At 41.0% G+C, this 23,746-nt stretch overlaps 1 protein-coding gene across 23 annotated transcripts in view; it reads left to right on the top strand.

Annotated features, from left to right (window-relative positions):
* Nucleotides 1-23,746, top strand: part of LOC117098431 (transducin-like enhancer protein 4) — a 157,632-nt gene that overhangs the window by 128,544 nt on the left and 5,342 nt on the right. For 12 of the 23 annotated variants that reach the window (XM_033237003.1, XM_033237015.1, XM_033237007.1 and 9 more), the window contains 12 exons: nt 1,037-1,156; nt 2,152-2,205; nt 3,022-3,174; nt 3,399-3,494; nt 4,393-4,525; nt 4,858-5,051; nt 5,899-5,975; nt 14,922-15,171; nt 16,245-16,492; nt 17,966-18,113; nt 18,661-18,811; nt 19,169-19,245. In XM_033237003.1, the coding sequence (XP_033092894.1) occupies nt 1,037-1,156; nt 2,152-2,205; nt 3,022-3,174; nt 3,399-3,494; nt 4,393-4,525; nt 4,858-5,051; nt 5,899-5,975; nt 14,922-15,171; nt 16,245-16,492; nt 17,966-18,113; nt 18,661-18,811; nt 19,169-19,245 (1,701 nt within the window). The remainder of the gene's footprint in view (nt 1-1,036; nt 1,157-2,151; nt 2,206-3,021; nt 3,175-3,398; nt 3,495-4,392; nt 4,526-4,857; nt 5,052-5,898; nt 5,976-14,921; nt 15,172-16,244; nt 16,493-17,965; nt 18,114-18,660; nt 18,812-19,168; nt 19,246-23,746) is intronic. The other 11 variants (XM_033237019.1, XM_033237018.1, XM_033237022.1 and 8 more) reach the window with 1 other exon arrangement.

Raw genomic sequence — 23,746 nt, 5'->3', positions numbered from 1 at the left:
GAGTGGGTTCCTGAAAACTATAGGAGTGAGAAAGGAATAATAGGCATTTTTGCAGGTGGTGTTTTTCCTCCCACTCTGCATCTTCCAAGCCCTAGTATGTGGCGCTGAGCAAAATTTCATAAATATGACCTATATGTCAAATGACTGCCATCTTTGGTTGCTCAAATACCCCAAAATTACTTCTCCCCCCCTTTTTTTTCACTGACTTACTACTTCTTAAACGCTCTGCTTTATAGTTTCTCTGTAGAAGCTTGAAGTGCTGGCTTCCCATTAGCCAGCAAACTTTAAAAAAAATAATAAATTTTTTAAAAAAGCCTGATTTTTGTCTTTCCCTTTTCTCTCATATGCTTCTTTTCCCAACTTTCTTTCTTTCTCTTTTTTCGAGACAGAGTCTCACTCTGTCGCCCAGGCTGGAGTGCAGTGGCACCGTCTCGGCTCACTGCAGCATCTGCCTCCTGGGTTCAAGCCATTCTTCTGCCTCAGCCTCCTGAGTAGCTGGGACTACAGGCGCCCGCCACCATGCCTGGCCAATTTGTTTTGTCTTTTCCGTAACGACGGGGTTTCACCATGTTGGCCAGGATGGTCTCTACCTCCTGTCCTTGTGATCTGCCCGCCTTGGCCTCCCAAAGTACTGGGATTACAGGTGTGAGCCACCATGGCCAGCCCCTTTCCCAACTTTCTAAAGGCACTTCAACAGTACAATATGTCCGTAAAACCCAACCCATTCTCTGTTTTGAGTTGACACTAACTCCTGCCACCCTTTTTAATTCCTCTCCTCCTTCTGTCCCATCTCTCTGCCTCTTCTCTCTTCTTCTTTCTTTCCCATTATCTTTCCCCTTGTCTTTTGCTACTTGTCTTTCCCTTTAGATCCCTGTTTTCCTCCTTGCATCTTCTCTGCTCTCTCCTGTTTCCTCTTAACAGCTTTGCAAATATGTACTAAAGAACAAAAAGAAAAGAAAGTCTCAAGTGACTTAAAAATCACTCGACTAAATGGATGATAATTTCTCAACCATGCTTCCTCTCCTTCTAATTCCAGAGCTCTTCAGTATCCCCATCAGCCAGTTTCCGAGGTGCTGAGAAGCACAGAAACTCCACAGACTACTCCTCAGAGAGCAAAAAACAGAAAACTGAAGAAAAGGAAATTGCAGCTCGTTATGTAAGTTCATTCACCTTTGCTTTAGGGGAGGCCAGCTTGCCTTTTTATCTGCAGCCATTTTACCCTTTGACTGTTTCCAGCCAACACAGGAACACAGGATAACATCCTTTAGGAGACAAAAAACATTTGTTGCATTTATAGCTCTGTAGCCATTGGCTACGTGAAGTCCTGTGTGTGTACAGGTGCATGTGAGGATAGAATGCTTCATTTGGGCAGCTAACAGAAGACCTGAATGATCCATATTATTGTTTCTATAGGTGTATTTGCTTCCCCATTTATTTCAGAGTGCTTGGATTTTCTGTGGTTAGCTAGAATTGTTAAGGAAAAAATATAAAATCATAAAAAATGTGTTTAAATGCCTAGATGGATTCATGTGCTGAAGGATATACCAAATCTTGTGGAATAAAAACATGGAGAGTCATCCAAGATCATCCCTAGCCTGGAATGAAGCTCATTTTCCTCTAGGGGCTGGGCAGGTCACAGGAGTGAAAGCAGGGAGCAAGCTGGATGGAGCAGTGTGGAGGCAGGCGGCCCCTGCTCTGCTTCCCTGCTCGTGTCCTACAGGGCTTCAGGCCTCATGAAAAGCTGAAAATCTGGATTTTTGCCTCCCAATATGCAGTTTTTTAAAATACTGACAAATCAGACCACACCTGTGTGTAGGTTGGATTTAGCCTGGGCTTGTCAGTTGGCAGCCTCTACTCTAGAGTAATAAGCCAACCATCAGCTTCAGTTTTGTAAACTGAAAAATATAATCAGGTCACCCTGTGGGTGCAGTGGGCAGTGCATCAGCCTCATAATCTGAAAAATATCATCATATTACCCACCTTCATAGCATCATCATGAGGATTAAAGAAAATAGGACATTGTCAAGTATTTAACACTGTTTGGTACAGCTCATCTTTATATGATCTGAGGAATTAGTCTGGACTTATTTAGGGTAAATGTGGTATATTTTGTTGGGGGGAGAAGATAATGCTTCTCACTTGTCAATGCAGGACAGCGATGGTGAGAAAAGTGATGACAACTTGGTGGTTGATGTTTCCAATGAGGTATGTTAGTGGCTACTTTAATTTTCTGCTCTTGTCCAGCCATATCAAAGACTAGTTGTTCGAACAATTAGTATCCAAAATATTTTGAGATTTGTCTTTTTGTTGTTGTTGTTATTGTTGTTGTTTGAGGCAGGGTCTTGTTCTTTTGCCCAGGCTAAAGTACAGTATTGCGACCACAGTTCACCGCAGCCTTCAACTCCTACGCTAAAGTGATTCTCCCTGCTTAGCCTCCCGAGTAGCTGGAACTACAGGCACACGCCACCATGCCTGGCGAATATTTAAATTTTTTGTGGAGATGAGGTCTCATTATGTTACCTAGGCGGGGCTCAAACTCCTGGGCTAGAATTAATTACAGGTGTGAGCCACTGCACCCGGCCCAAAACATACTCTTGATTTCTAAAGGGACCCACTTTTTATTTACATAAAAATTATATACTACTGATTTTATGTTATTGATCTTTTCTCTTTTTTTGTCGCTGTTCTTTTCTATTAAGAGTAAAGTGTCTTTCTCTACCGCAGTGAAGGCACACCAGATCTCTGTGGTCAGCCTGCAGGTCTTATTGACGTGCAATTGGCAGATGGGTAGGGTTTTGATTTTTCTTTGGGTTTTAAATAAGTGCTATAAATACTATAATTTTGGGGCCCTCAATACTGAATATTTTCGTTAGTAGTTTCAGTGAGTATTGTTATCTGTTCTAGCACATTTGTGCTTCTAAGCATGCATTAAATGCCTTTGGCTAGAAATGTCCACACCCAACAACCCCAGCGTTGTAAATGGGCTGTGTTTGCATTACTATCCATGATGTTCCTTTGTAGGATCCATCTTCCCCTCGAGGGAGCCCAGCACATTCCCCAAGAGAGAATGGCCTGGACAAGACACGCCTGCTCAAGAAAGATGCCCCGATTAGTCCAGCCTCTATTGCATCTTCCAGCAGTACTCCCTCCTCCAAATCCAAAGAACTTAGCCTTGTAAGTAGCTCCTTACCATCTCTCTGAGTGTGGCCTCTGCCAATTTGATGTTTGAATTTGATGTTTTTATCTTTATATTTCTCACATTTTTTACAGGGCTTTTTTCCCAAGTGTATATATATGTTCACTATTTAAGTTTAATTGGCAAAAGTCTGTAGAGCAGAATAAGTTTACTAACTTGTTGGTGATGAGTGTTTATTTTGTGATTCTTTTTGCAAGGATAGAAGAGGGATGTGGGGAAATTGAGTAAAACACGTCTTAGCGAAGGTGAAAAATGCACACTGGGGTTACAGAGATGCTTTTGTCGCCTGTGGTTTATGGTAAATTTAGTTTGGGGCTTGAATGTGATTTTGTTGCTAGCTTTGTTTGAATTACCAAGCTACATATGACTGCAATAATTTTCCCTTCCTATCTAAAAAGTAATCTGTCATTTACAAAAGTCTACCTTGACTCACATCACAAATCACAAATGCAAAAATGAACTGCTCACCCATCAGGATAATCTCCCTGCACCCTATTCTTCTGTGGCTGTGTAGTTAATTGCAATTTTGTGTGGCGTGTCTTTTTTCCTCACCAGTTATTTCCTTGTAACATAACATTTAAAGAATAAAGAAACAAATTCAGTTTTCTAATAACCTCTGGAATTCACAGCTAAAGGAAAGGAAATTCCTCAGTTGCTTTGCAAATTAGGAGGAATATCCCCGACAGAGGGCTAGATTGTTGGGTTTTTTAATTTTTATTTTATTTTCTCTTGGCCTTCTGGCATTCTTTTAATGACACCTGCTCTCTGCTTAGTCTCTATGACAGTTCAGACTTGGATCTGTTTTCTAACGTGACCTGTTCACCAGGAAGCCTCTTAATGACGTGAACATTCTGCCAGGAGCCCAAAGTTACCCCAGTCTTTACCAAAGCTACCGGCAAGTGGCCACAGTTAGGACATCCTGGTTTGTGAGCCTCATCTGACTCAGACCAATTTCCTAGAAATGAGCTACTCTCCTCTAAATCCAGCTTTAGTTTATGTCTTCCCTGACTTAGGTCTGCAGTCTCAAGGAATTCTTTTGTTTCTTTGTTAACGTTTCTATTAATGAAAATCAAGGCCCAAGCTGAAGAACCTCTTACATTTTTTTTCCTCCCTTCCTTTTCTTTACCTTCATAATGTTTAAAGTCATGGTTAAAACCATGTTCTAATTGCTGGTACATGTCATTTCATCTCATTAGAATGAAAAATCTACTACTCCTGTTTCAAAGTCCAATACCCCTACTCCACGAACTGATGCGCCCACCCCAGGCAGTAACTCTACTCCCGGATTGAGGCCTGTACCTGGAAAACCACCAGGAGTTGACCCTTTGGGTTAGTAAAAAAAAGTATTTTCTATATTTTTATGCTTGTTTTTAAATAATTTAAAGAGTATAGTACATTAAAAGTGCTAATGACCAGCATTGAATCGCTGTTAGACAAAGTTACTTAACCTGAACTGAGCACCTGGGACCAACCTTGTCTGGCACATGGTAAGTGTTCAGTAGAACAGAGTGAATGAGTGAACTCTGAAGGCTTGAATGACTTTTGAGAATATTAAAATAAGTTCATTTGAACCATAGATTCTATTTTTTGACATGTTTACAAATGTCTTCACTGTTGTTTCCTGTGTTCTTCGTTTTTCTTCCACCCATTTTGGTTTGCAGCCTCAAGCCTAAGGACCCCAATGGCAGTACCCTGTCCATATCCAACTCCGTTTGGGATCGTGCCCCATGCTGGAATGAACGGAGAGCTGACCAGCCCTGGAGCTGCCTATGCTGGACTCCACAACATCTCCCCTCAGATGAGCGCAGCTGCCGCTGCCGCTGCTGCTGCTGCTGCCTATGGGAGATCACCAGTGGTGCGTTTGTGAGCTTCACAAAATAATATTTTAGCACACAGAGGATTGTCTTGCTTGATTGATTGCTTGATTGATTGAGACAGGGTCTCACTCTATCACCCAGGCTGGAGTGCAGTGGCATGATCTTGGCTTACTGCAGCCTCCGCCTCCCAGGCTTAAGTGATCCTTCCACCTCAGCCTCCCAAGTCGCTCAGACTACAGCATGTGCCACCATGCCCAGCTAATTTTTAAAATTTTCCATAGAGGCAGGGTTTCACCATGTTGCCCAGTCTGGTCTCAAACTCCTGGCCTCATGTGATCTGCCTGCCACAATCTCCCAAATTGCTAGGATTACAGGCATGAGCCACCATGCCTGGCCTATGTATTTTTTAATGTAATTTATATAATCTAAGGTATTTAGAGATCTGTGGGTATTTATAAATGAAGCTGCATGTAATTATATCTTGAGATCCATTTTCTTTTGTAAGGTGAGGAAGTTTCTTTTTTATTTTATATGTCTTTTTTAAAGAATACTAATTTTAAGTTTTCCAAAATGATACTAATTCTGGAAATTTCAGACCTACAGAATTAGATCACATAGTATAATGAATGTAATGACTCTTTGGTTTTACCATGAGCTTCAGTAATCATTCGTATAATTTTTTAATCTATGTTCCACCCTCAAGTATGATACCATAAAATCCTAAACATTTTATCATTTCATCAGTGAATACTTGTGTGTATATATCTCTGAAACCTTATTTTTTAAGGATCTATTCTCCCAGGTTTTAGAATAGATTTTGAGAAGGATAAAACAAGTCGCATGTAACTGTGCTTATTTTTGCTGTTTGCTTGGGAAAAACTATAGGTGGGATTTGATCCACACCATCACATGCGTGTGCCAGCAATACCTCCAAACCTGACAGGCATTCCAGGAGGAAAACCGTGAGTACCTTTTTGCCCCTTTACTCATTGTGTGTCAAACTCAGGTCCCTTGCCGGCCCCTTAGACTTTGAGTACCACTCGACAGTGTTGGGGGAGTTCCCATGACTTGTATTGCAAGGTATTTTTCATTTTCTCTTAGCACAAGAAGAGAAGTAATGAAGTGGGGTTTTGCAGTGTAAAATTTTGAGCTTTAATATGTAAATGCAAATTGCAGAAACGTCTCCAGTAGTCAGGTCTTCTCTACATCTGTTGCGGATTTCAAGGCAATTCTTTGTTCCAAAAGTCTGATTATTATGTGCAAACCTGGATGTTCAAAATTTGAATATGTTGGGAAAATACATGCCAGACTTCCAAAGCTGAAAGGAAATCAGGGCACTCTTACGCTAAGTGCTGTTTTCAGAAAAGGTGACTTGCTCAGTTGGCTTCTTACACTGTGCTGTGGGCATCTGGAGCCTCTGTATTCACAGCTTCCTTGAGTTAGGAAAGCCAGAACACAACATACCAGTTGTTCTAGCCTCCTCTTGTACGTTGTGATCTCTCACCAGATCTCGTTCCAAATACTTTATTTTAATCTAATGCACCTTTTTATTACTACCTAGTCACAGTTGTCTCTGCTAATTGGCTTCATCTTCCCAGAAACAAAGATTTTACTATAAAGTAGCACTGGCTCTTTCTTTAAAATCCCAGCTGGCTGCTTTCTCTCTCCTCTCCTTTGGGAAGCCTCCCCCGCAGATCCTCCATGGCCTTGTTAGTCACCTGTGTGTGTGCATTTATTCTCATCACTCTGTCCGTGGGCATCCCCTCTGTCACTACACATGCCGTATATGTGCTACCTCCCCAGTCTCCAGGGCTATCCAGACCTGACCCTCAGTAGCAGCTCAAGGCCCCTTCTCCCAGAGGCTTCCCTGGTAGCTTTGCCTGCCTTCAGGCATTTTGTTCTTACTGTCCTTCCTGCAAAACTTTCTGTGGCTTAGTGTCTCATTTAGTTATCTAAGATGTCATGATGTCAGAGCATTCTGCCCTGACAGCCCTATTATCCCTCTCTCCCTTCCTCCCTATTATTCTCTCCTGTTCTACTACCTTTCTAATGCTTATTTGTAGCCATTTTCTGCCTCTCCCTCTTGCCTATAAGTTCCATGAACGCAGAACAGAGCTTTCTGTTGTTCAGTTTTAGAAGTAGTCTCACTGCCTAGCATGGTACCTGGTTCGTAGTGGTGCTCACAGTATGGATTTGCTCAGGGAACGGATATGTGCTGGTCTCTCTTCTCGGACCTCCCATTGCTTGTTGATTCACTCCCTCACACTCGGGCACCTAGTTTTCACCCTAGTGTTAATTGCGTGCCCTCTTCTCCCCACATCCCTTCAGTGTTGCCTAACCTAGACCCTCTCTTTACTTTCCATCTGAGGAATCCGAATCTCAGTTCTTCCTTTTATAACATATTAATACTTCTCCACAGACTCTACCCTAACCTTCCTTGTTGCATCAAACACAGTGCTAGCTCCATAGCCAAGTTGCTTGGTAAATATTAGACTGATTAATAGGGGAGAAAAGACAAATTACAGTTCCTCGAGAGTTGAAGGTATGAATATCAATTACCATACAATTCTGTGTACCTGTATGTGTTTTGCAAATAGTTGTTGACTGACTGACAACTCTTATTGTCCAAGAACTCTGAGGTATTTGAAGGTGAAAATTGGGTCTATTTCAAGCAATGCTAAATAACAAGGTAGTATGATTAATCAAATAATGACCCAGATACCTACAAGTTCCATATGAACTTGTGGGGAAAGTGGAAGGGTTCCTTTAGGGAAGAAGTACTATCCCTTTTTTATGGTCACTTCTTAGGTAACCAACAGTTGTACCCAGAGCTACAGCATAACCACTAGAGTGAATGAGATGATGCTTCTTGCCTCAGCTGCTGCTTCGAGGCGCAAGGGGTGTAAGTGTCTTTAAGGAAACACCTTGGCTAGGGGATTTGGACCAGTTAAACCACTGTGGAGTCACAGCCGCTCTGACTCAGGTCGTGCTTCTGAGTCTTGAGCTGACTTCCCTTCATCAGTTTTGACTTTTGGTTTTATAAAATGTTTAAATATTTAAGATCCTTTTACGTGAGTTAATGGATTAGAGGATTGTTGAGAATTTGTGTTTATGAGAGTAACAGTCACATCTACTGCAACTGGCAAATGACACTTTACCAGGAAAATGACCCTTTACCAAAAAGCATGTGGTGCAGTCAACAGGGTATGGTTTTGGGAGTCTGACAGATCCCAGTTTGAATTTAGACTCTGCCAGTTGAATTTAGACTCTTCTCTCCACTGAGAGGAGTGGCTTTATGCACAGTTTCTTTGTGAGCTTCAGTCGGCTCATCCATGAATCAGGGATGGCACCTCCTCAACAAGAAGGATGTGAAGATAGGAAGTAAGATAATATGTTGTGTGTTCATTGAGTACCACATTTGTTACATGGTGGCTGTTTAGTCAACCCCAGCCTTATTTCCCTTTCAGCTTTGTCCCAGCATATTATCCATTTTTCAGCTACTTATGTAGTAGGAGGTACAGTGTGTTTTAGGGGCAGAAGTGACCCAAGAAGATGGGTCATTGGTGTGTCTTTATGTAACAGAGCATGAAGGCATATAAAGTTATATTGACTTATATGCACATAGAGATAATATACTTTTATTATAGATTTTTATAGCAGAAATGAATATAACAGTTATGTGGCTCTCCAGATCATAAGATACAGAATTGTGCAACGTTGTCTTGTGCATATTTTTCAAAACAAAACTTTAAGTGTGCTAGAAAAGAAAACAAAAAATCATCCATCCTCCTCCATCACACATACCCACAATGTAACTACCTTTCTCCAGAAAGACTTATAAAAGTTGTGCGTCTCTGTTCTAATTATTTCACACAATGAATTGCTAGATATTATCAGAAATTATAATTAAATGCATGTTCCAAATTAATAAAATGGTGTTTATTATATAATTCTCATTGAGTGCTCTTGTCTGTTCAGGTGAATTAGCAGAGGTTCTACTCCATATATAGTTGGAATGACAACATAGTTTAATTTCAACATAAGCCAAAAATGGCCTTTCTCCTTCACCTGCTACTCAAAGGAGACTTCTATGGCTAGTGTATAAGTATTTGATTAAAATCACGGTACTAATTGTATGGGATATGACATGTGAACAGAGCAAAAATAAAAGATCTCAGGTTAGTGGATTATAGGCTGCTCACAATTCAGAAATCTGACTCTTTTGCATTGGTTTATTTTTATAAAGCAAGATTTTCAAATGAGAATAATGCCTGATACATGGTAAAAACCTTCACCAAGTACTTGTTGGCTAACTCACTGGTCTGTGTGCTACTTAGAACCAAGGTTTTCTATCATATGTCAATGTAAAATACAATAACCAGACCTCATTGTGACCTCAAGGTCGAATCCCATCTTGTGACACATTGGAAATGTGGAGAAGGTATTGTGCACGTGAGAGATGAGCACAGCACAGCAAAACTGGGCCTCAGAGAGGAGAATGAGGGGAAGGTGGGAAAGCCAACAACCTTCTTTAAATATGCAGGGTCTTTGTCAAGATGATAATCCATATATAATGAGTTTGATACACATGTTTTTAAAAAAACAAATTGCATGTGTCTGGATTGTTCAAAGTGTAGTTATGTCAGAAAGTCCAAGCCTAGCATTTTCTTCAACTGTCTCTTATTCTCATCGCCATGTTTGTTGGAGAGCCACTCTTTGCTCGTAGCAGCTTAACCTGTGGGGTGTATGTTTGTGTTGAGAGGAGTTCAGGTCACTCTATTTCTCTCCCTCCAGCACTGTATATCTAGTTATTTGTTGGGCATCTTAGCTAGGGATCTTGAGTGTATGTTACTTGCACCACAAATTCATTATATTCAGAAAGTACTTTTGTAAATTAGGTCCTCTTCCCAGTTTGCCCTTTTTTTGGTAATTACAAGTACCACGTTTCTTTTTTCCTGAGCTCAGAAACTCAAGTTATTCTAGTTCCTCCTCACATCTCATCAATGTAGTCCTATAGGATTTTATGTCCACTGTACCTTCTAACTTGTCATCCTTGCCCTTGCCTAATTCAGGCCCCCCAGTACCTCTTATTTCAATTGTTGGAACAATTATTGTTGTTGTTGTTTGAGACAGAGTCTCGATCTGTCGCCCAGGCTGGAGTGTAATGGCTTAATCTCAGCTCACTGCAACCTCTGCCTCCTGGGTTCAAATGATTCACATGCCTCAGCCTCCCAAGTAGCTGGGATTACAGGCACATGCACCACCATGCCTGGCTAATTTTTATGTATTTTTAGTAGACATGAGGTTTCACTGACTGGTCTTCGAACTCCTGACCTCAAGTGATCTATCCCCCTTGGCCTCCCAAAATGCTGGGATTACAGACGTGAGCTACCACGCCCAACAGGAATAATTGTTTTTAATTCCTCCTGTCCATCCTACTCCTTACTACTAAGTTTATTTTATGAATAGCTTTGCCCAGTAATGGCACACTCCCTCTATCCCTCAAAAATCCCTTCAGTCAATTCTGGGAAGGTCTCAGGCTGGCATTCTGTTCCTTCCCTTTTATAGCATTACATTGATTTAATTATATAGAGATACAGATCTGGTATGTTTTTTCAGACTGTGCTTGGCCAGTTCTTCTATCCACCTACTGTGTGGTTATTGTTGAATGATTTCCTGGATTAAAACCAGCTCATTTCACCTCATCCTTTTGGAACTTTTGTTCTCTGCTATTCTTGCTATCTGGAATATTTTTTCCATCTTTCTCTTTACTTGATGATATCTTTTCACTCTTTAAAAACCCATTTCTATTACCATGTCTCTCTCTCATGCAACATAAGCTCTCTCTTTCCTTTTCAAAACACTTCAGAATACTTTCCATTAGAATGTGACCTGATATTGTAGTCACTTCTGTACTTTTCTCTTATCATGCTAACTAGATTGTTAGTCACTTGTGGGCAAGACCAGGTGCATTACCTAATTTTGTATCCTTAGCATGACATTTGCGTCAGAGTATATGGATGGGAGATGTTTCATATAGTGGTGCATTAAATTAGTTAGAAACAGAATAGTCCTTTGCGCCTGGGTTTCTCTGATTCCTGGCTATGTTGACTTCCCTCATACCTTCCAGGAGTCTTTGCTAGTTACAGTCAAAGAGTCTATCGAAATCTGATAATAAGTATGTACTAGAGCTTTATTGTTGCCAGTTCTGAGTGCCTGCTATGTAAATTAATAGCGAACAGAGGGCCACATTAATGAAAGCAGGCTCTTGGAATTCATCTGGACTCTTGAAAGGACTCTTTCCGGGAACATAGTAGGTGCTCACAGAGTGGTTGTGATTGAGGTGAAGGCTGTCCTGTTGAAGACCTTGAAGGAAATGGTGTGCCTGTTTTCTTAACTATTTAAAATCTCAGTGCTCTTTAAAAACCATTTAGTGACTCTAGACTAGAGAATGAGATGACTTTCCTAATAAATTATCATTAAGAATGTATAACACCATCTAAACTTCGAATAATCTTCCTTTCCCTTCCTTTAAGATTTAGTCTTCATGACCTCCTAATTGCTAAATCAATTAGCCTTTTTCTTGGTCGTCATCCCTCAGAACCTCAGCCTTTAAGGAGCATTACTGCCGCCTTCTCCTTGTCTGAACTGAAATCTGGCCGTCTCCTGAGGTCACCCCTTCACCTGCAGCTCTCTACGGGGTGACCTTTCTATTTCATTCACTGACCTCAGCACCAGCAGTGGGGTTAATAACAGCTGTGGTTGCCACCCCTTCCCCAGCCTTTCCAAGAACAGAACTTTTCTACGTGTTTATGAAAACTTTGCTCCTTTCAGGCTCTTGTCATTGGACTACCTCCTCCTCCACCTTGTTGGAAGTATTTCCCCAGTGTATTAAAGACTTGATATACGGCTGAGAGTCTGCCACCACCCAGAGGCTGCCGTAATCCTGGTTGACTCTGGTATCTACAAAGACAACCCCCGCAACATCTTCATCGTGGTCTTGGACCCCCTCATCTCTAGTGAACATCTGCCTTCCTCACCTTCAGTTACCTGTATTTACATGTTCACAAAGAAGAGCTTGTCATCACCCCTGTGTCCCCTCCAGATTCTAATCATCCCATCCAGTACAACCTACTGTGGCTCCAGTCAGCCGGAGTGCTCCACGTTCTACTTCCAACTTAACTACTGTCTCCCAAGCTCTAGCCACTTCTTCTTCCCTAGATTACTGTGTAGTCCCCAGACTAGTTGTCTTTCGTTTTGCCACCTACACTCCATTCTTCACCCAGCAATCAGATCATTTGAAGACGTTAACTGAATTGTGTCACTTTTTTTGCACAAGTCTCCAGATTCACATTTGTACTCATCACAGCCTACATGGCCCTTTTTAGTTTGGCCTTACCTGTCCCTTCATATCCTGTATGCTCTCCACCGACTGCACTCTGGCCTCCTTGCTTATTTCTGGTCAAGGCCTTTGCATTTGCCGTTCCCTGAGCACATTCCCCATTACTTATTTGTAAGGCCTGTGTCGTTCCTTCAGCTCTCAGCCCATATGCTGCCTCTTCAGAGAGGGCCACCTGACTGCCACTCTGTGCACCCCTACTCTCTTTTATCTGAAACTGTGTGTGTATATTTAATGCTATTTTCCACTGTCTGAGCTTACTTATTTATATTTGTCTGTTACCTGTTTTCCCCTCTGGGATGTAGATTAGTGTAAGGATAGGGACTTTGTGGATATTGTTCACCTCTGATTTCCCAGCACCTGATGGTAACTAGAACATACGAGGCATTTAGGAAGTATTTGCTGAATAAATGAATAGTTAGCATGCTCTCTTGCTCTGGTCTTTGAATTTGCCACACTCCTAATCATCATACTGTCTTCAGACAATTTGTACCCATTCTTAATATTGCAGCCCCATTGCCATTTCCTCTGTCCTTTTCACTCTGTCAAATTCCTAGACTACCATGCATTGTTCATCACACTGACCATCTGACATTTTGATAGTTATTTATGTGCATATCTCACTAATGAATGTGCCCCTCAGGCTGTAACTTCAGGAGAACAAGGTGTGTGCATTTCTTTCTTATTCTTACCATAGTGCTTGGCACACTGGGATATTCAAGAAATGTGTGTTAAGTGAATGAATCTTAGTAAATTGTCATGTGATTGAACATCTTCTCTCCCTTTCTATTTTATTATCTCTACTAATAATTTAATTCCATGACTACTCTGGCTGGAGATTCCTTAAATGTCCACATTCGTTGGAATTCTGTATCTGGTCTGCTTCTCACTGCATAATCTGCTCTGGGATTCTTATTTCCGTCCCCTTAGCTTCAGACATCACTTCTTTATGGATGGTTTCTAACCTGACCTCTCTCCTGAATCATAGCTGTTTGGATTTCTGCCCTAAGTTCAAGAAAACCAATTCTTTCACCTCCCTGTAGGTGTACCCTTGAGTTATGCTTCCCTGTCACCTTCACTAGGTAATGCAGGCTACCTGGTCACCCAGGTTCTAAGCCCTAGGGTCCTCTTCAGCATCTCTCTCTCAGGTCACCCATCCAGTGTATCTCCAAGTCCTGTTGATTTGATGCAAGAAACGTCTTCTGTCCATTGGCTTCCTAGCTTCCCACATCCTTCCCCTCCAGCAAGTCTCACGTAGTATGTTCTTCTGCAACACTCTGTAATCTGCAGAGGAAGTAAGAGCGTGCCACTGTCTGGTGCCTTCATCTTCCACAGCCTCAATGCATGCTTCATGTTTTCTAGGAACATTCAGGTAGTTGAGGACCATTCGATAATGGACTGAATTTTGATGAATGTGGCCGGCTTGTAAATTTTTGCCATTAAGGAACGATAAACTTTTAATTTAATTCTACAGCTTCCGCGGTTTGGTCCAGCCTCCTGTCCTTTGTGCACCCACAATGCTTTCCCTTGGTGTGTCTTTTGTGAACTACTTTCCATAAGCAGAGCAGATTCCCAAGCTCCGTGCCCAAGTAGAATAGCATTGTTTCCAAAATGGGCTGTTGTCTATGATAGTCCCCAGTATAGGCCCAGCTGCCTCCTGCCTGCCACTGATGTCTTCTGCTTCCAGAAACATGCATCACAATAGCCTCACTCGCCCCTTCCTGACTTCGTGCCCTAAAAATAAAAATGAGTGTGTTGAGGGAGATGCTCTTACTTAAGTTGCATTTTAGAACCAAAAGCTTTCACCACCTAAGGGCTTTCCCTGGAAATGAACTGGAGATGGAACTGCTGAGAGATACTCACAGGCGGGCCTTTGGGGCTGTCAGGACGCTTTTTTAGGTTCTCATTCCATTTGGATTTATTAGAATTTGTGATTGTCAAGTCTGATCAAGGTTTTAAACTAGGGCTTTATCTTTTTTTTTTCTTTTCACATCTGTCATTTCAACATCTAAGCCTAGAGGCTCTTAACTCCTTAAAGCTTCCTGATTTTGGCCTACTCATCTCCCTTGGTAAGTCCCTTGCCTGAAATGAATTGATCTGTAGGCAAGGCCTCATCACAGGCCTCTGATTCATCCAAAGGAGAAGGCAATGCAGGTTTATGGAGAATCCCTGAAGGTGGCTATTGCACTTGACATTGGTTATCTCATTTAATTCTGTGAGGTATAGGTAGCATTCTCTTCATTTTAGAGATTAGAACTGCAGTTTAGAGATTCTAAGTAACTACTGATGTCTCACAGCAGTTTGTACGGAGTCAGCCTGAGATCTAGCTCTGTAGCAGCCTAGCTGTATGATTCTGGAAATTATATTCTTTACACTGTATGGGTAAATTCGATTTGTTCGTAAATCACAAGTGGCACTGAAGGTGTTTTATTTCTCATCTCATTACACTGAACAGTTAAGGGACATTTTTTACATTCCCCTCTTTCTTTTCTCCTCTCCATTGCCTTAGAGCATACTCCTTCCATGTTAGCGCAGACGGTCAGATGCAGCCTGTCCCTTTTCCCCCCGACGCCCTCATCGGACCCGGAATCCCCCGGCATGCTCGCCAGATCAACACCCTCAACCATGGGGAGGTGGTGTGTGCGGTGACCATCAGCAACCCCACGAGACACGTATACACGGGCGGGAAGGGCTGCGTCAAGGTCTGGGACATCAGCCACCCTGGCAATAAGAGTCCTGTCTCCCAGCTCGACTGTCTGGTGAGTGAACATGGATGAACAAGACTTAGACTTTCATTCAGAAAACAGCAGGAGCTGATGAGAGAACTGTATGTATGAGCAACACCACACAGTATTGATCCCAGGCGGATAGTTGCTCTTCAGGGAATTGCGATCTTTCACTTGGAGTATGTCTTTTGCTTCCTAGAGACACCGTGATCTAGTTCTTCATGTGTGGCATGTGCACCATACTGATTTCATTAACTCTGCCTCCCACAGGAAAAGACAAACCACTTGTTTTCCTCTCCGATGGTTAAGCAAACTAAGAGCCCATACAGTGACTTTATGAGCGTGCACCTAAATATCATCTGTCATGTGTAAAGAGTAACTTACTGCCTCATGTGGCAAATACTAGATAGCCCCTCAGCTGCTACATTGGCCTTAGCCCTTGAGTTCTTTAGGAAATGTCAGTTTAGTAGAATTTTTGCTATAGCATGAGGCTACATCAATTGCACATAATTAAATATACATAAGATTCCTGTAACCTCATGAGCTAGGAGGAACTTTTTTTTTCTGTTACTTAACACTCCATGATCAAGTCTTGCCTCTGGTGCAGCTTCATCAAATGCATGATGCCCTTTAGTCACGTAATGCAGGCCCAGGCAAAAGGAACAGACTACCAGGGATCTACCCCTGAAACTTGCTTGCCATTAGTAGCAGGACCTTTCAGCAGCAGAACTGAGCCTGAGTCTACCAAGGTTCCAGGTTTGGATACTCCAAGACTGTAAGAGCTCCTGCGTTAGTGTACGTGTGTATCTGTGTGTGCAGATGATGCAAGCAGTTGGTTAATTTGGTGGTGGTGGGAGTGGGTATAGAGCTTTGCATTTTGATGCTAATTAAGATTAAATATCTCAGTACTACATTTTGTAGATCAAGTTTAAGTACTTCCCTAATTTCATGTAATTTTCTAGCATTAATCCACTTTATCATTGTCATAAGTATAAATGGCTCATTAAACCAGGAGGGAACACAATACTTTTATGGATTTCTGCTCTCATGTTAATGCTGTTTTCCTTTCCTCATGAGTAATCTCTTGATGGTTTTTGTCTCTACAGAACAGGGATAACTACATCCGTTCCTGCAGATTGCTCCCTGATGGTCGCACCCTAATTGTTGGAGGGGAAGCTAGTACTTTGTCCATTTGGGACCTGGCGGCTCCAACCCCACGCATCAAGGCAGAGCTGACATCCTCGGCCCCCGCCTGCTATGCCCTGGCCATCAGCCCCGATTCCAAGGTCTGCTTCTCATGCTGCAGTGACGGCAACATCGCTGTGTGGGATCTGCACAACCAGACCTTGGTGAGGTAGGTTAGCAGGATCCGTTACCAGGTTGTGAGGAGAAGCCGATTTTACCATATTTTGCCAAAGTACTGTGTATGTAGGTATGGGTGTGTATGTGTGTGTGTGTGTGTCTGTGTAAAGAGATATCTTACTTAAAATTGTTCAGAACAGGTCCATTTTAAGATGTTAAAAACAAATTGTCAGTATAAAAATCTGGTTTTCTATAGTACTTGAACTTCATAAAATGAAGTTTTTTTTCCTTCCTTGACATACTAAAGCATCACTAATTTGTTTTAACAAAATGAGGTCAGTTTGACATAATTAATATGCATAAGGTTTCCATGACCTCATGAGCTCATTAGACATCTGTAATTTGCCATCTGTGTTTGCTAACAAACCATTATTGTTGATAGAGCCTCACTGAGAAGATTCACAGTATATGGTACTGTCTTGGCTACCATAGACATCAGTGTATGGTACTGTCTTGAGTGCCATAGACATCTAACAGGTTCATTCCTTCAGCAGGTATTTAGCAACTCCCATGGGCCTATGCACTGTATTCGGTGCAACTCATTCTGAAATGGTCTAGATTATCTGTTGTCCCACCTTTGAGGTTGGATAGATAAAACTTTACAAATGAGATTATAAAGGTTTGGTGTTGGTAGATGGGAAAAGCTCTGAAACGATTCTCTAGGTGTCAATACCTAAGAGATTAACAAGCAAGCAGAATGATCAGCTACAGGGTATGAAAAGGTTGTAATCAGAGGTAGCTACAAGTCACGTGTGTAAAAGAAGAGGGCTTTACTATCTGTTATTTCAAAGGACTGAAACCTATAGATTCCAAAACAAATCGTCACTTTCATTGCTTATCAGTCAGGCTCTTACGGGAAGCTGCTTCTAACCCTTTTTTCTCTTGGTGACCTTGGTACATTTTGCCATGAGTGATTCCTGGGCCAGTAGTTCACACTGAGTATCTTTTCCAGGTGCCTTACTTGAGAGCCTCACCTTCCGTCTTGCACAGCCACCCACAGACACATTGCTGCTCACTGGCAGGACTAGTTCTGTCGCTCCCTGTGCCATCTCCAGCCCTTTCTAAAAGGGAAAATTAAATTCTCTCTCCCTCATAGCACAGTGATAGAATAGGTCTCAGATTATATCTTTGATTAGTTCATATACGTGTAGGCGTGTTTCCTTTTGTTAATTTCAGATTTTTTTTTTCCATTAGTAATATCAATCATGTTTTCATGAAAAAGTAATTAGAAGAATTCCTAAGTATTCAAAATCAAGCAAAAAGTACAGGACATTTGGCATCTCCGTTAAACTTTAATCTCTTCATATATGCTTTGTTACTACTTTGAATAATTAGAAACCATAATAAACCAAAATGAAATCTACAAATAAGGCCTGGATTGAAATTGAATCATCAAGGAATTCTAAATTGAGTTTAACTAAAAGCTAACTTTTCAAGGGCTTTCCCTCCATTTTGACATTTTCAGGCAATTCCAGGGCCACACGGACGGAGCCAGCTGTATTGACATTTCTAATGATGGCACCAAGCTCTGGACAGGCGGTTTGGACAACACGGTCAGGTCCTGGGACCTGCGTGAGGGGCGGCAGCTGCAGCAGCATGACTTCACCTCCCAGGTATGATCTGTGGCTGAGGCATTTCAAAGATACGGTTTTAGGCTGAGGTGGGCAGATCACCAGGTCGGGAAATCGAGACCATCCTGGCCAACATGGTGAAACCCCATCTCTACTAAAAGTACAAAACTTAGCTGGGCATAGCGGCATGCACCTGTAAGTCCTGGCTACTCAGGAGGCTGTGGCAGGAGAATCGCTTGAACCTAGGAGACAGATTGCGCCACTGCACTCCAGCCTGGCAACAGAGCAAGACTCTGTCTCAAAATAAAAAAAATAAAAAATAAAAAAGATACAGTTTTATGAAACATATCACTTACTGAAAGAGGAGGCAGTTCACTTACCGTGTGATGTCACTTTTGATTCTGGATTAATCACTTTGAAATCTCATTACTTTGAAATCATCCATTTGACTTTGGTTTTCCCCTGTACAATTCAAATTATCTTGATTTTCTTCATAATTTAAGTAGTATCTGTAGAAGGGATAGTACCTCCCAGATGAAAGAAGTGTGTCCACTGTGGCCACTGTCACTATCACCTGTTTTAATTGTAGATCTTTTCTCTGGGCTACTGCCCAACTGGAGAGTGGCTTGCAGTGGGGATGGAGAACAGCAATGTGGAAGTTTTGCATGTCACCAAGCCAGACAAATACCAACTACATCTTCATGAGAGCTGTGTGTTGTCGCTCAAGTTTGCCCATTGTGGTAAGCAAGCACCTTTTGTCCATTTTCTGTCAGCCAGAATTGCTCCTTCCCCCTTCCTGTGTTTTTATTTCCAAGTCGAATCCTTGAGTTCATTACCATGCCCCTCTTCAGAATTCAATTACTTCCTGATACATGCCTGCTTCCCCAACACCATGTAATTTTCTGGCATTAATCCACTTTAACCTTAAGGATTAATGACTCATTAAATCCAGAAAGATAGGCTTTATTTTTGAAGTGAAAGTTACTTTCTTACAAATGGATGAGTTTTCTGTGAATAGTTTGATGTTCTATAAAGCACATCTTGGTGTCTGACAAAGTAACACAAACATTGCCTTTTTCAAAACCCTTTACCTGTAGGCAAATGGTTTGTAAGCACTGGAAAGGACAACCTTCTGAATGCCTGGAGAACACCTTATGGGGCCAGTATATTCCAGGTAACATGGAACTTGTTAACTACCACTTATGTTTGTTTAATCAAACTCTCTGTGCATTCTCTCAGATTAATAATGTGCAGAAGTGTCCTGGCAGGTCAGAGCTAGTATTATGGACATTGTACAGAGAAGGAAACTGTGTCCAAGGGGAGGTTAAGTGTCACAGCAAAGCCATGGAGCTGAGGATAGTCCCCAGTGTTCTGCGCTCAGAGCCAGTGCTGTGCCTGATTCAGTGCTCACTGTTGCTTCATCATCAATTCCTTTTTGGAGTAGAGGTTTTATGTCTTCTGGGAATTTTGTACATGTATGTCTTTTTTAATTTTTAATTTTAAAAGTTGAGCATTTTGCTTAAATACGCTCTTGTTAGTAGTAGTAGTTTTTTTATTTTATTTTTTCCAAAGACGAGTGCTATGGAAACGTTTGATAAAAATCAGTTTTATAAACTTTTATTTTTCCTATTGACTCAGTGGAACTTTGTATAGCTTGTGAAATTATTTGTAGAATGACCAAATTGTAGACATAGTACCCATATGTGCACGTGTGCACACACACTCTCTCCTCCTCTCTCCTACTGGTACATGAGAATTTCATAGGCAAAGTGAAAGACTCGCCTTTATTAACCTTCTATATTTAGGATGTTATTTCCTAGTGTTCTTTTTTAGAAGTAATATAATAGACTTCCAGTTTTCTTGACCAAGTGGTATTAAGTCATCATAAAGTAGATTAATTCCATCGAATCCAAAATAGTATGCAAGATAATCAGTAGGGCAAAAAAAGCCAATTGTTGCAGTCATGAAACTTCTACTTTATTTTTTTTATTTATTTTTCTTTTTTATTATACTTTAAGTTCTAGGGTACATGTGCACAACATGCAGGTTTATTACATATGTATACATATGCCATGTTGGTGTGCTGCACCCATTAACTCGTCATTTACATTAGGTATATCTCCTAATGCTATCCTTCCCCACTCCCCCACCCGACAACAGACTTCAGTGTGTGATGAAGTGACATCACTTCCTGTGTCCAGGTTATCTCATTGTTCAGTTCCCACCTATGAGTGAGAACGTGCAGTGTTTGGTTTTCTGTTCTTGTGATAGTTTGCTGAGAATGATGGTTTCCAGCAGCATCCATGTCCCTACAAAGGATACAAACTCATCCTTTTTTATGGCTGCATAGTATTCCATGGTGTATATGTGCCACATTTTTCTTAATCCAGTTTGTCACTGATGGGCATTTGGGTTGGTTCCAAGTTTCTGCTGTTGTGAATAGTGCCGCCATAAACATACATGTGCATGTGTCTTTATAGCAGCATGATTTATAATCCTTTGGGTGTATACCCAGTAATGGGATGGCTGGGTCAAATGGTATTTCTAGTTCTAGATCCTTGAGGAATCGCCACACTGTCTTCCACAATGGTTGAACTCATTTACAGTCCCACCAACAGTGTAAAAGTGTTCCTATTTCTCCACATCCTCTCCAGCATCTCCAGCATCTATTGTTTCCTCACTTTTTAATGATCGCCATTCTAACTGGTGTGAAATGGTATCTCATTATGGTTTTGATTTGCGTTTCTCTGATGTCCAGTGATGATGATCATTTTTTCATGTGTCTTATGCAGCCAACAGATGTCTTCTTTAGAGAAGTGTCTGTTCTTATCCTTTGCCCACTTTTTGATGGGATTGTTTTTTTCTTGTAAATTTGTTTGAGTTCTTTGTAGGTTCTGGATATTAGCGCTTTGTCAGATGAGTAGATTGCAAAAATTTTCTCCCATTCTGTAGGTTGCCTGTTCACTCTGATGGTAGTTTCTTTTGCTGTGCAGAAGCTCTTTAGTGTAATTAGATCCCATTTGTCAATTTTGGCTTTCATTGCCATTGCTTTTGGTGTTTTAGACATGAAGTCCTTGCCCATGCCTATGTCCTGAATGGTATTACCTAGGTTTTCTTCTAGGGTTTTTATGATTTTAGGTCTAACATTTAAGTCTCTAATCCATCTTGAATTAATTTTTGTATAAGGCTTAAGGAAAGGATCCAGTTTCAGCTTTCTACATATGGCTAGCCAGTTTTCCCAGCACCATTTATTAAATAGGGAATCCTTTCCCCATTTCTTGTTTTTCTCAGGTTTGTCAAAGATCAGATGGTTGTAGATGTGTGGTGTTATTTCTGAGGGCTCTGTTGTGTTCCATTGGTCTATATCTCTGTTGTGGTACCAGTACCATGCTGTTTTGGTTACTGTAGCCTTGTAGTATAGTTTGAAGTCAGGTAGCATGGTGCCTCCAGCTTTGTTCTTTAGGCTTAGGATTGTCTTGGCAATGAGGGTTCTTTTTTGGTTCCATATGAACTTTAAAGTAGTTTTTTCCAATTCTCTGAAGAAAGTCATTGGTGGCTTAATGGGGATGGCATTGAATCTATAAATTACCTTGGGCAGTATGGCCATTTTCACGATATTGATTCTTCCTATCCATGGACATGGAATGTTCTTCCATTTGTTTGTGTCCTCTTTTATTTCACTGAGCAGAGGTTTGTAGTTCTCCTTGAAGAGGTCCTTCACATCCCTTGTAAGTTGGATTCCTAGGTATTTTATTTTCTTTGAAACAATTGTGTATGGGAGTTCACTCATGATTTGGCTCTCTGTTTGTCTGCTATTGGTGTATAAGAATGCTAGTGACTTTTGCACATTGATTTTGTATCCTGAGACTGCTGAAGTTGCATATCAGCTTGAGGATATTTTGGGCTGAGACGATGGAGTTTTCTAAATATACAATCATGTCATCTGCAAACAGGAACAATTTGACTTTCTCTTTTCCTAATTGAATACCTTTGATTTCTTTCTCTTGTCTGATTGCCCTGGCCAGAACTTCCAACACTATGTTGAATAGGAATGGTGAGAGAGGGCATCCCTGTCTTGTGCCATTTTTCAAGGGAAATGCTTCCAGTTTTTTCCCATTGAGTATGATATTGGCTGTGGGTTTGTCATAAATAGCTCTTACTATTTTGAGATATGTTCCATCAATACCAAATTTATTGAGCGTTTTTATCATAAAGGGCTGTTGAATTTTGTCAAAGGCCTAAGCATCTATTGAAATAATCATGTGTTTTTTGTCTTTGGTTCTGTTTATATGCTGGATTACGTTTATTGATTTGCGTATGTTGAACCAGCCTTGCATCCCAGGGTTTGAAGCCCACTTGATCATAGTGTATAAGCTTTTTGATGTGCTGCTGGATTCAGTTTGCAAGTATTTTATTGAGGATTTTTGCATTGATCTAAAATTCTCTTTTTTTGTTGTGTCTCTGCCAGGCTTTGGTATCAGGAATATGTTGGCTTCATAAAATGAGTTAGGGAGGATTCCCTCTTTTTCTATTGATTGGAGTAATTTCAGAAGGAATGCTACCAGCTCCTCCTTGTACTCTGGTAGAATTCGGCTGTGAATCTGTCTGGTCCTGGACTTTTTTTGGTTGGTAGGCTATTAATTATTGCCTCAATTTTAGAGCCTGTTATTGGTCTATTCACAGATTCACCTTCTTCCTGGTTTAGTTTTGGGAGAGTATGTGTGTCCAGGAATGTATCCATTTCTTCTAGGTTTTCTAGTTTATTTGCCTAGAGGTGTTTATAGTATTCTTTGATGGTAGTTTGTATTTCCGTGGGGTCGGTGGTGATATCCCCTTTATCATTTTTTATTGTGTCTGTTTGATTCTTCTCTCTTTTCTTCTTTATTAGTCTTGCTAGCGGTCTATCAATTTCAGTTTTGTTGGTCTTTTCAAAAAACCAGCTCCTGGATTCATTGATTTTTTGAAGGGTTTTTTTTTTGTGTCTCTATCTCCTTCAGTTCTGCTCTGATCTTAGTTATTTCTTGCCTTCTGCTAGCTTTTGAATGTGTTTGCTCTTGCTTCTCCAGTTCTTTTAATTGTGATGTTAGAGTGTCAATTTTAGATCTTTCTTGCTTTCTCTTGTGGGCACTTAGTGCTATAAATTTCCCTCTACACACTGCTTTAAATGCGTCCCAGAGATTCTGGTATGTTGTATCTTTGTTCTCATTGGTTTCAAAGAACATCTTTATTTCTGCCTTCATTTCGTTATGTACCCAGTAGTCATTCAGGAGCAGGTTGTTCAGTTTCCATGTAGTTGAGCAGTTTTGATTGAGTTTCTTAATCCTGAGTTCTAGTTTGATTACACTGTGGTCTGAGAGATAGTTTGTTATAATTTCTGTTCTTGTACATTTGCTGAGGAGTGCTTTACTTCCAACTATGTGGTCATTTTTGGAATAAGTGCGATGTGGTGCTGAGAAGAATGTATATTCTGTTGATTTGGGGTGGAGAGTTCTGTAGATGTCTATTAGGTCCACTTGTTGCAGAGTTGAGTTCAATTCCTGGATATCCTTGTTGACTTTCTGTCTCGTTGATCTGTCTAATGTTACAGTGGGGTGTTAAAATCTCCCATTATTATTGTGTGGGAGTCTAAGTCTGTTTGTAAGTCTCTAAGGACTTGCTTTATGAATCTAAGTGCT

Source organism: Trachypithecus francoisi, unplaced genomic scaffold, assembly GCF_009764315.1.
Source record: "Trachypithecus francoisi isolate TF-2019V2 unplaced genomic scaffold, Tfra_2.0 Lachesis_group16, whole genome shotgun sequence".
In the NCBI taxonomy this organism is placed as follows: domain Eukaryota; kingdom Metazoa; phylum Chordata; class Mammalia; order Primates; family Cercopithecidae; genus Trachypithecus; species Trachypithecus francoisi.
This window is presented reverse-complemented; position numbering and strand designations above follow the sequence as displayed.